This window comes from Dermacentor variabilis, chromosome 1 (assembly GCF_050947875.1).
Source record: "Dermacentor variabilis isolate Ectoservices chromosome 1, ASM5094787v1, whole genome shotgun sequence".
NCBI classification, from domain to species: domain Eukaryota; kingdom Metazoa; phylum Arthropoda; class Arachnida; order Ixodida; family Ixodidae; genus Dermacentor; species Dermacentor variabilis.
In genome coordinates, this window is record NC_134568.1 from 153211663 (window position 1) to 153224196 (window position 12534).

At 42.8% G+C, this 12534-nt stretch overlaps 1 protein-coding gene across 4 annotated transcripts in view; it reads right to left on the bottom strand.

Moving 5' to 3' along the window:
- Dlg5 (MAGUK family member discs large 5) overlaps positions 1-12534 on the bottom strand; it is a 170935-nt gene that overhangs the window by 93080 nt on the left and 65321 nt on the right. For all 4 annotated transcript variants that reach the window (XM_075697693.1, XM_075697685.1, XM_075697701.1 and 1 more), the window contains 2 exons: positions 3900-4065; positions 3713-3815 (listed from right to left, as the gene is read on the bottom strand). In XM_075697693.1, the coding sequence (XP_075553808.1) occupies positions 3713-3815; positions 3900-4065 (269 nt within the window). The remainder of the gene's footprint in view (positions 1-3712; positions 3816-3899; positions 4066-12534) is intronic.

The window sequence follows — 12534 nt, forward strand, 5'->3', positions numbered from 1 at the left end:
AATATCACCAAGGATTATGGCATAGTGTAGTAGCCATGCTTATCCTGAAACAAGTTGGCTCAACAAGTATATTATTCATAGAACTGCTGTTTTAAATAAGCTAATAAAGATTTATTACTTTGTGCAGGATGTATGAAATGTTTGGAGACAGCTCTACAGTGGGTTAAGAAAAGAAAGTGGAGCTAAGACATGGACACTGCAATTTTGCTCCAATAGAAATCAAGGCAATGAAAAATACTTAAACTGCCAACTTTATGTCTAGTTTCCTTCCTTGCCTGCAATACAGGCCCTTTGATGTTTGACAACAACATTCATAAATGCACTGAAGTACACTTGCAGAATTTTAACATAGTTCTCCAAAAGGGAACCAGCTGGCTACTTTCCATTTCTGTGCGAAAATTTGTAGATGTCACTGTGCAAGTAACATTAATTAAATGCTGTCACTCAAATGCTTTTGGATGAATTAAGTTGCAACACTACTGCTACAATGTTACAATTAAGGCATTTAGTCAAGAGATATCAAGTTGGTGCAGAAATTAATGTTATTCTGTGCTGCTTTCTTTCTTTCTTTTTTTTTCCGGGTTAGTTGCGATAGCATAGATCAACATCTCTAAGTTGAAAACAGGGAGCATTGTGAGACAAGAAGGAGTATATGTAACACCTTTGGCTGTATGAGTGGAAAGGGGATCTTCCATAGCAGAGGCTATAAGACAGATATGCACGGTAAACAGGAAGGATGACACTACTGAGACAATAACATGCAAATTTGTACTCATCGAAAATTCAACGTCTAGAACTCTCCAGAGTGTTCTGGCAATCCATCACACTTTGGTAATGCTTTGCTGCAATGTGAGCAACTCCACAGTGCAGGGAAAGCCACTGATTAGAAATGACAATATCGGCAGCATGGTGTCATTCTTTAACATGAAAGTGTAAAACCCCAGGTTGCGGACATGATGAAATAAACTACCCACAACTTGAACTGGGAAAGTCTCCCCATCCAGCCTATTCAGTAGATGTCTCTCCTTAGGACTACCATCTGCTTCATATTCTGTCAAGTACATTCCCAAAAGAGCTCTTAACAAAGAGAAGAGCTCCATAATTTACTTTAGCAGAACCAGCAAAATTCTTCAGCTGCAGCACCAGAGACCTTCCGAAATGTTGGAAGAGTACTATGAACAATGGAGGGACATACATTGTTGAATAATTCTATGGTTCCTAATGCTGGAATAAATTCTTATCATAATAATAATAAAAAACTTACATGCAGACATTGAATACAAGTTCCCATAGCTGTTATTCCAAACATCAGGTTTAAAGTGCATTTAAGGCTAGATGCTTTTAGTAATGGCTGGGAAACGAGCCCCACAATGTTTTACTTTTAATGTTTTTTTTTTCTTGCCTGAACATTTGATGCAATTACCGGCTAAAATCAAATTTCAGTGCAAGATGATGCAGGGTGAGATCGTTGCATAAATGCCCCATTCAGCACAGCACTGCTAGCACAGCACTGCTACGACTGCTAAGCATTTACCCTCACCAGAGAAAATGATCACTTGTGTCTGATTAACAATCAATGTAATTTACGCTTGCTTAATTTCATAGTAAATGTATTGCGCAAAACCAACCAACCATGCAGTTCAGCCATATAGCTATGAGTGCAGCTAGTTCTAGCCCTCTACGAGGACTGTACTTGCAAGAAGCTATGACACAGCAAATATTAGAGAGCCATTTATTATGTGAATGCTGGCTGTATGCAAACAAACAAGTAAATTTTTTTTTAAAGTAGCAATAGCTATTAAATGAACTTCTGAGTGGTCTTCATGCTCTTGGCATCAGCTCTGTGTTGTCCTGGAAACTCTACAACAGCATTCTCTAGTTTTAGCACAAAGGAGCCTATATTGCACTTTTAAGGTTTTTGTACTAAATACAGTAATAATCAGAAAGCCATAAGCCAAAGAGGGAGTGTTTTATCAGTACTAGACATCTTCTACATTTTCAAACAACATTAGCCAAAATCACAGAGCAAATTTAAGCAATAATGATGGTTGTGCATAATAGCATGTAGAATGCAGGCTGCAGCATGGTAGCTCAAGAACTGTCTGTTCTTGAGCTACCACAAAACTGTGTTAGCATAAAATACTGATAATAACATGAACACAAAAACGGTAGCTTTGTGGCCATGGTCCAGTCTGTGACCCAAGCCAATTCTTGGGCTCAAGCCACAGGCTTGACCAGAACACATTCGTATCAGGCAGCTCAGCTACCTACAAAGCCAGACTTCAGCATGACAGTATGTCTTACTCATTGTTGCTGCTTCATATTTTGTGCCAAACTGGATTTTTTCTACTTTTGTCAGGTTTCACTGATCTAGAAACCTATGCCTTCAATGACTGTTACTAGGATGTTATGATACTTAGTGCGTAGTATGTATTACTTATCCATGTGTGTACACTTAAACAACCCTTACAGGGTCCCAGCATGGAATGTCTGCAGTACTAAAAAAAGATTTCCAGAAACAAGAAATACTGAATGTACCTTGTGTGTAATACCTTGTCTGCAGGGGCTATAACAATCAAATATTGTCTCTACCAAGCTTTTACCACCTCCCTCCCTCGTCCCTCTCTTGTTATTTCACCTTTCTTATCCTTTCCATTTTCAAATATGATGCCCCTCCCAGTTTATATACGTATATATAGTATACCGGGTGCTTCAGCAAACACTTTCAAAAACTGTTAAAGGTTACCTGTGGCAGATAGCACAATTCCAGTTCATGAGCTGGTCTACTCGAAGAGGTGGACTCGCACAAAAAACTGAAACGCCTAATTGACTACTTAACAAAAAGTTCACTAATTAAGTTATTGACTAATTACCTTATGGCCCATATTGCAATTTACAAATTCTATTCTAGTTCGCAAGGCGGATCCACTTGAAATGAGCTCTTGGGATGACACCAGCTTCGGGATATTAATTCCCGAACTTTGCAAAGAAATGCATTGGTGTTCCAGTTACTTTTTTAACAAAACATCATTTTATGCATTGAAGCACACAAGCAAAATTACAGCGCGTGAATGGCCACTCAAAGCACTTTGTGTGCATTTGCAAGCTTCTTTCCCACTCGGAAAAACTTTTGTGTAGCACGTACTGAGCACATATCGAGTGTGTTGAGCAAAAAAATCATCCGAGTATCTCCAAGCGACAGCAAACATTACCTTGATTCTGTCCAGTTACATGGCACTTGCATATATTTAAATCTTGGTGCACGACAGTTGGGCCACCCTGTATAATCATTGGTGCAGCGATAATGTACCCTATCACCAGGTGGCATTAACACATGACAAGTGAGAAGACCCCTCTGTGTTGCTGCCAAACCTTGCTGCAGTTAAAAAGCACTGATAACCAGGCTAGTTAGTAATGACTCATTATAAGTATGTCAGTGCAACATAAACAAGGTCAAGAAAGGAAACTGAATGGCTGTTGCAGCTGTTGGCTGCAACAGCAGCACAGCAATGAAACAAGAACTACTGGCATTCTGGCACTAGCAGCATTCACAGTGAGCATGGTTTAACTGACATATAAACACCTGCCACTGCTACTAAAAACCTAAATTCTGAGGCAAAACTTGCAAGGAGAGCAAATCGCCTAGGTCACCTCTAGTGCCAAAATTACAATAAAAAGAACACTAATAGAAGGAACAAGATGAAGCACTTACTGTCAGGGTTAAACTGCACGAGCATGGTAATGCTGTCCCTACACTGCCGAAGAACATTAGCTGCAAGCTGGTAAGTGGCGTTGCGCATATTTATCCCACATACCTGTAAACAATGAAGGTTACTTTTATCATCCTGACAACTGTACAACTCAGGCGAGGCCACAGCTGAAAGGGCTCACCCACTCACCTCCAGCAGCTGGTCTCCGACCTGCAGGCTGGCTTGAGCAGCTATGCTATTCTCGGATACAGAAGACACAAAAATGGTGCCACCAGCACCGCACTTAATCTGTATTCCAAGGGGCTCCAGGCTCTTCTCAATCACAATTCTTCGCATGTCCCCAGGCTTCGGTCGTCTGCAAAAGTACCTCTCCTATCAGCACCCCTTCAGCAATGACAACAATCCACTCTGAATTTTACTGTGTACCTGGACATAAGAGCAGCATTCTGTTATACTTATCCTTGAACTCTGTGGAAAAGGCAAATGCTAGGATTCCCAGGCCAAGTAAATTTGTCACGTACTTATCTGGTCTATATATAGGGTCTGTTCTGAAAGCAGTAGGACTGGTCTGGTTTTTTTCCTAGGTGAACGGGCAGACGAGAGGCAGTCTGCATGCGCAGGATCGGTGAAGGGGGATATTGGGAATGCTGGGAAAAATCGGCATTCGGCTCTCGGCCGTTGAAGAGAGCAGATCGCTTGCACTGTGAACCCCTGTTGAAACGCCGTGTCACGGAAAATCATGGAGCGCTTACTGGAGGCTTGGTAAAATGGGCAAAGAGACTCACGACATGATTAAGGAGGTCTACGGTGATGCTGCCATGGGTAGTTTGAGTGGCACAAGCTGTTCCGAGAAGGTAGGGAAAGAGTGGACGATGACGATCGATCCGGACACCCTTCGACTAGGAAGACCAATGAAAATGTATCTTGAGTGAAAAATTTACTGAACAATGATGACAGGACGAGTATCAGAATGATTGCTGATGACTTGAGCATTCCTCAAACCCACGTTCTTGAGATCGTGACAGAAAACTTAGCCATGAGGAAAGCGTGCGTGAAGTTCGTGCCACGAGTGGTTGTCAGAGGAGTAAAAGGCCAACCAAAAAGCAATCTGCCAGGATTTTTTTCATAATGTGAACGAGGACTCCGACTTTTTGGACAATGTAGTGACTGGTGACGAGACGTGGGTGTTTGATTACAACCCAGAGAGCAAGTGGCAGAGCTCAGAATGTCCAGACCCCTTCTTCCCCAAGCCCCAAGAAAGCACGAATGAGCAAATGCAAGCAAAAGTCCATGCTCATTTACTTTTTTGATCGACATGAAGTCATCCACAAAGAGTTCGTATCACCCTGACAAAGAGTTAATGCAGTTTTTTACGTGTAAGTCCTCTAAAAGCCTGTGAAAACTGATTGTTCATGTCCACCCAGCCATTGCCAACAATTGGCGGATGTACCATGACAACGCACCAAGCCACACAGCATTCTGCATAGTGGAGTATCTTGCCCAGCACAAGGTGGCAACGCTGCCTCAGCCCCACTACAGCCCCGACTTGGCCCCACCAGACTTTTTTTTATTCCCGGGAATAAAATCGACATTCAAGGGGAAGCATCACGGATCAGTAGAGGCGGTTAAACAGGCCATGACGAGGGAGATAAACAGTGTTCCGGTCCAGGCGTTCCTGGAGGCGTATGAAAACTAGAAAACTCGTTGGCAGCAGTGTGTAGATGCGGAAGGGTGATACATTGAAAAATTCTAATCGTTCGTACTATTATCAGGAATGAAATTTTTTTTAAAAACTTAGTCCTACTACTTTCAGAACAGACCCTGTATAACCTTGAATTGCAGTTAATTACAGCGCAGCAGCAGCTCACTTCTATAAAGTACTGAGTTTACGAAAAATCCATGACCACTTCATACCTGCACACGTGTGCATACTGTTCTTAAACAGACATGGTAACAAAACAGTCACTGCTCTTTCTAACCAGCTTCAGCCAATAAAACAACAAATAATACTGCAAGTGTCTTGGTGCAATAAAATAGCATTTATTTCTCAAGAAGCACGACCATCCTAACCGAAAAATTCTAAAAAACAAGTAACATATTTTGGCATACAGTAAAGTATGACTGGCTGTTGTGTGATAACACTCAAAACAAAGAATAGTACCCATCAATTTCTATTATCATACATCCCAGATTAATATTTTTGAGAGGATTTTCCATGTCATTCCTTTCTTTCAGTTAGCGTACAGTGTAACAGCACATAGCTGTACTAAGAAAAACTGCAAGCTCATTAAACAAACACAAAAACAAATAGTAAGTACTATAGCTAGAGTGATAGATCAGTCCTCAATATCTAAGTTTGCCCTGCATCAAGAGATGACTTCGCTGCTGGAAGAATTGTGATTAAAGGTAACAAACATGTTTCTTGAAGGCACCAGAACATAGCACAAGATGGGTGTACGAGCAGGCACCCAAAATTAACTAAAATGGCTTTTCCCCACATGAATGCCTTTAATGCAACAGTAACAATAACAAGTACAAGGCCCTTCGACATCAGTGCACCAAGCACAACAGCTCAAAGTTGAATGCTCATTTATGTTTTGATTGACCACCAAGAATATAGTGGGTTCATGAAATTCTGCTTTCGTACACTAGCTCATTCCCTGCTCTAGTTCAGTAAAGTTTCACAGAAAACCTCAACATCTTGATCCAACTGATGATCTTCAGCTTTCATGTTACATCAAACTCATGAACACCATTTTCCGATCTGGTTGGTGCCCATCCATAAGACAGGGTTAGTATGTACTAGATAATGGTCAAGTGGGCCAGACGGCACTATCCTGCTGAGGCACCGCATGTGGAAAAATTGTAGGATGGTACTGCGAGCAAACTGGATTAGAGTGGAGACGCGCTTCACGACATATTCAACGTAATTTCGCTGCAGGCACTGAGACCAATTGCGCACATATGCTCATATAATGGTGCTTTATTTCAACTGCAAATTTTTATTGACACCTTTTTGCTACGTATACATTGCACAACATGACGTTTTCAATTTTGCTGTCATTGTCAAATGCGTCTGCTAGCGAGTGCGCCTTCGTTGCACGGATGCTGGTAGACGCCCAATTTTTCTCGTAGAAAGTCTATGCAGTACAATTTTTTATGGTTTTACTTGCCTTGGTAGACATGCGACTCTTGTCAGCCAATACCAAATGTAATTTTAGCCAGACGAACTCATATTTTTAACACTGGGGCCCTAGTTTTTATTACAATCTGCCCCTGTAAATCGTTTGCAGCCTGTAAATCTGCAAACTTGATTCAGGCAAGGAAAACATTTTTTTGACAGTCTCACCATGCTTGCAACCCATTAAAACTAGGTGCCCAATGTGGTACCACACTTATCTTCTTCAACGAACACAGCAGATCTACAAATATCTATACGTGTATGTGAGGCATGCCGTTCCTTTAATTGCTTCATTATCGCACTTATGATAGTGCACCAGATAACTGAAAGCAACCATTTATTATATAGAAGCTGCTTAGTAGCACGGATGTACAGTTGGGAACGGCATTACAGTTAGGTATGAAATATAAGATAAGCGTAACATGTTTTCCTCAGAAATCGGACGAGAATAATTTCTTTTGTTTACACCCTGTTGTGCCATACCACGTGCCTGTCATCGAGGCGACGGGAGCTGCCATACTACGTGCACCACGTGCATATCAGCGAGGCCACGGGAGCTCCCACTTCTCAGCAACAAATTAAGAATTCGACACTGGAGGTGACTTCAAGAAGTGCCCAGCCATCTCCGCGATGAATCAAGAATTCGACGCAGGCGACGTCATCACCCTGCCCTGCCTGGTTCCTGCCGACAAGAAGTCGCCAAACTGGTTCCCACTGACAAAAAGTCGCCGAAGGGACTTTTTGTCCCTTCGGGGACAAAAAGGAGAAAAAAGGGAGAACCAGCCCATTGTGAGAAGAGAGAGTCGCTTCCAGCCGCCCAGTCGGTCTGATGCGCTCTTGCAGCTACATGTATGCTATCATCCACTACCTGTAAATATTGTATAAAGTTTTTTGTTTCTTGTTCGTCTGCGGAAAGAGTCCGACTTTCGCCCTCCACCCTGAAGTCAAAACAACCCCGAGAAAAAAACTTGAAGAATGCAGCTACTGTACCTTGTTTTCTTCTTCTTTTTTTATTTATTTAAATGAGTTCTGCTGTTTTACGTCTGGCAATGTGATTATGAGGCACCCTGTTCAGTTCTCACCACTTGAGGTTCTTTAATGTGCACTTAAAATGAAGTACACGAGTGTTTTTCCATTTTGTTCCTATCAAATTCCATGACTTGGTTTGAACCCGTGAGCTCGAGTTTAGCACCACAACACCATATCCACTATATAGTTACTAATTAGACTACCGCGCCTTTTTTTTTTTGTTAAGCATGGACTGGGGGATACAAAATTTCGCACGGCTTACAGGCCAAAGGTTAGCATATATAGTGGCTACCTACAACTGTTTTCGGCACCCAAGGTCTGGCCACAATAAAAGAACCTGTACCAATTACTGCGCATTCTGTTACGCGAGGAAGACGGAAACATGAATGGAATGTTGCATTGCAACTTTTTTTCTTTTTCTGTAAGAATACTTTCCTTAAATCTGAGTACAAGGCACTGCATAGGGCAGATATTTTTTGTTTGAAGCAGCAAGCAGGAAGTTTACATATGTTTTTCCAACTGCGTTTCGCAAGACTTAGTGATGGAAAACTATATGCGCAAAAATACACGTGAAGGATACATGCTGCTTGAAGATCTAGAAAAATTATTGCCCTCCAAAAGGAAGCGCGCAATAACATAGTAGAATGAAAGCCGACACTGCGGCCGCAATGCATGCGCAATCACTGAGCGGCATTAAAAAAAATGAAATAAAGAGAAAGAAAGGCATCTATTCCTAAGGCATAAATATATGTCATACGCAATTATGAACACCGTTTGAGCGATCTGAACACGCATACAAGCGTAAGTAGTAAAAATGACCGTTCCGAAAAGTATCGCCAGCAGTTTCGAACGGCACGACCTTGATGCAGCCCAATCTACTTCGATCACAGCGCCACCACAGTATTTTTCATCGTGTGCCTCACTGCAAAGCATGCGCCACCCCAACCGCTTGTCCCACTCGACCTTATTCTAGTACACCCTAGACATGGTGGACTGTTTCTTAAGAAATAATCTGCCAATATTTACTCACTTGACCTTCAATATATAAGCTCAAAATCTCATCCATGGCTTTTTGACAAAATCAGTAAATTCTGTGAAGAATTTCTCTTCTCGATTGCATAATTCTTACATGCCACAACATGCCAACATCACAATATGTTGAGTGCTAAAATTTTGCCTTCCATGAAGAGAACAAAAATATTTGCAATCTTTAAAGGGACCCTGAAACGATTTTGACGATTTTGTACAAACATACTGAGTCGTTAGAGTAGGTCCTTCTGATCATTAATTCATGCATCTAAGTGCTCCATGTAAAGCGTGTATTTTATTATAAGGTTTTAAAAATGTACATCGCTGCCAATCACAGCACGCTGCACGGCGGAATTTTCAGCCGCCCCTACCCAATGACGTAAATCACCCAATTGACGTTAGTAGGGCGAGCTATCCGATTGGCTGCCCAGGGTGTGTCATCAATAATTTTTCCACCTTTATGGTGAACAAATGATGTTCGTAATAGTTGGAGTGTTAGTTAATTTGTTTCTATAAAAAGAAAGTAACAGAAAGAGAATGCCCAAGAACAATTTCTCACTACACTTAAGCACTTCCAGCACACAGCAAGCGTCGTCTGCTTGCGTTACAATGTGCTCCATTTTGACGAGAGCTCCGCGGTCAGAGTCGGTCTCAGTCTTTTTGCGAGCACTATGATTCGACTTTGCTGTGTTGTGGACTGCAAACGTAGTGACTGACAATATGTCAAGCTGCGACATTGCTGCAAGGCAGCAGACGAGTGGACTGGCTGCAGCGCATCGGACTGCCGCTATCCAATTGGCGCCAGGATTTGCGCGTTTACGGCCGTCGCTTTACTCCAGAAGATTACTGACACAATAGCGTTTCGCGAGTTTGATATTAGGGTAGACGCAAGCGCAAGGGAACAGGGCCTGGCCGTTTGACCGTGGCGTTCACGGGATGAGCAGAAGCGCAAATGTGAATGGTCTGCACGGTGCAGCCACCTGGTGGCACAGAGCTCAACCACACACAGTAGCAGTAACGAAATGTATTCTTCTTTGCTGCTGGTGTACATTTTTCGCAGGAGTGTAATCGTTAACATGTTGTTTTTGTAAATGTTTAAAATGTTTTACACTTGGTTAGAGCAATATTAGCTCTGTTTGGCTGGTTAAGCTCTGCGCCAACGGGTGGCTGGACTGTGGAGACCGATCAGGCAGCTCACGTACGTCTACGCTAAAGTTCCTTCATCAGTTTGAGTTTATGCCTCCACTGTTCCGTCGAAATGCCCAGCTCACTTGTGGTTACCAGAATACGAAACACGTTCGGCTCTGCGACAGAATGCTCGCAACGCACGCTGCTTCGATAGCTCTCGCTTGGGGTCGACTGCCAAGCAGCTGGCGGAGAGTTTGGAGATGCTTCACGTGCTCGTTCCTAGAGAACCGGAAGTCGACGACAGGACGTGCTATCATGACGCAAAGCCAGTGAAGGCGGAGCTTAGCCCCGATCACTCGGCGAACGAGTTGAGGAGAAAATGCATGACTATGAAGAAGGGTAACTTGTTCTCGTCCGTAGCTCTCTTAATATGAGATGTTTCACAGAAATTGTGGTGCGACTGATTAACTTTAGCTGTACCCTACATGTCTACAAAATTTGTCAAACTGTTTTAGGGGCCATTTAAAAGGCAAACAGGGTTCTTTTAGCCTAATGACCTAGCCAATACTAGTCTACTGTCTCAGATTGGCTACACAGTTGACAGGAAAGCACATTTATAATATACTTGCTCATATTCAACAGAAGATCACTCAACATTGCCTACGTGCTTAAGCAAAATGCAGGAAAATAAATGACCTATTCTATGTTAAGCTAATGCACTTTTCACACTGACACTGACATGGAAGGCTTAGTACTAGTAATGGGTACTGTTGCCATCAAGAAAGAACTTACCATCACCACATGAAGAAAAAAATATCATTCTGGTATTTTATGGAGTAAACCCTCAGAAATAAGTCAGCCACGTATCAGCATGGTGCAGGAATACTGTATTACAATGCCAATTTCTGAGGTCATGCTCTGCCAGGCGCTACTGCATGCTTTGAACCTGCTCAGATAGGGACCCACACTACTGTAATAGTAGTGTAATAGTGGGTCTCTTCCATTTGTCATCCCGGACTACCAAAGACTTTCCAAGACACTTGGTATGTCAATGCGAACTGGCTGAAAGCAGCACCTCGGGGAGTCCTGCACAGCCCGTGACGACAAATCTAAGAGACCTAGTGCCAGCTAGTGCCAACGTACAAATGTGAAGTAGGAGCATCGGTGAGTTCTTCAACAAGCACATGCAATAAAATTGGCCAAACTACTTTTTTTCATGTTCAAATACGCCATGAAAATTTTAATTCTAATTACCAGTCGTTGACTACCATTTACCATTTATAAAAAGCCATAAAATGCCATCAGGAGCTGGTTCTATATATTCAAAGCAGTGGTGTTAACTTATCGCACATTTACATTATCTTATCTACAAAACCTCTGTTCTTGCTGATATATCAGCCTGACTCAAAGGGCCCCTCACCAGGTCTGGCCACTTTGACCTGACAAGTGCAGAGCATACATTGCGCGATAACGATCATGTCTGCAAAGTATTACATTGCTACGTGCTGCGGAAAGATCTCAAATTTCAAACCAAACACCGTTTTTCCTTCTCCTCGCGGCTGCCGCGCTCCAAGCCGGAGGATGACGTACTTGTGTGCCTGCACCTACGTACTGGTGTCCGCAGTGTGACGTTGCTCATGGTGACACGTGACTTCGAGAATTATTCAAGACGTCTGTTATCTGTGTGATCTGTTGCTTGAATTGACAAATTGAAGTTTAGAGAAATAATAAAATGCGCAAACGGAATGTCTGCATGTTTTTTGTTTTACTTTGCACTGAAGCAAGAGAGATGTACTTCTGCTTCGTCGGCTTGTTCCCACGGTCGCGTGGTCACATGCACAGGTGCCGAAACTATGCCATTTTCTACCGTGTTCCAGCGCGCGATCATACTCTGCGATCCGCTTGTTCTGCCTCAGTATTTGTGCAGCGCTGAATTATACCGCTAGTCATGTTTCCTTGTGCACAGCATCGCAAAATCATGCGCCGCGCGAACGAGACAACAGCTCGCACGTGACGCCTTCAACGGAAACACGTAGTGCCGAAAAAAAAGAAAGAAAAAAGACAAGGATAAAAAAAGAAATGAAGGCTGGGCCTGTGACATATGTGTCATGCGATTCTCGAGGTCTGGTATGGGAGAACGCAGGGAAGGAATTTCGCTTGCGGAGTGCGGAGACTAGACGGGGCGAGTGGAGAGAGGGTCTTGCTTGGCAGTGGAGCCCGCCTGCTGAAATCATGGGTTCGTGGCACTGAAATATTTCTATCTCGGCTATTAATGAGCTGATTTGAAAAATTAGGGGGCAAAACACTCCCTAGAAGACACGTAACAACTTCCAGCGTATAACCAACATTTGCTATGGGGCCTGGTGAGGGGCCCTTTAATGTTTACCTTCAGCACCCTTTAGAGCAGGCCACTAAGCCTTTAGTGTAGGCCACCAAACCTTTAGCATAAAGCACAAG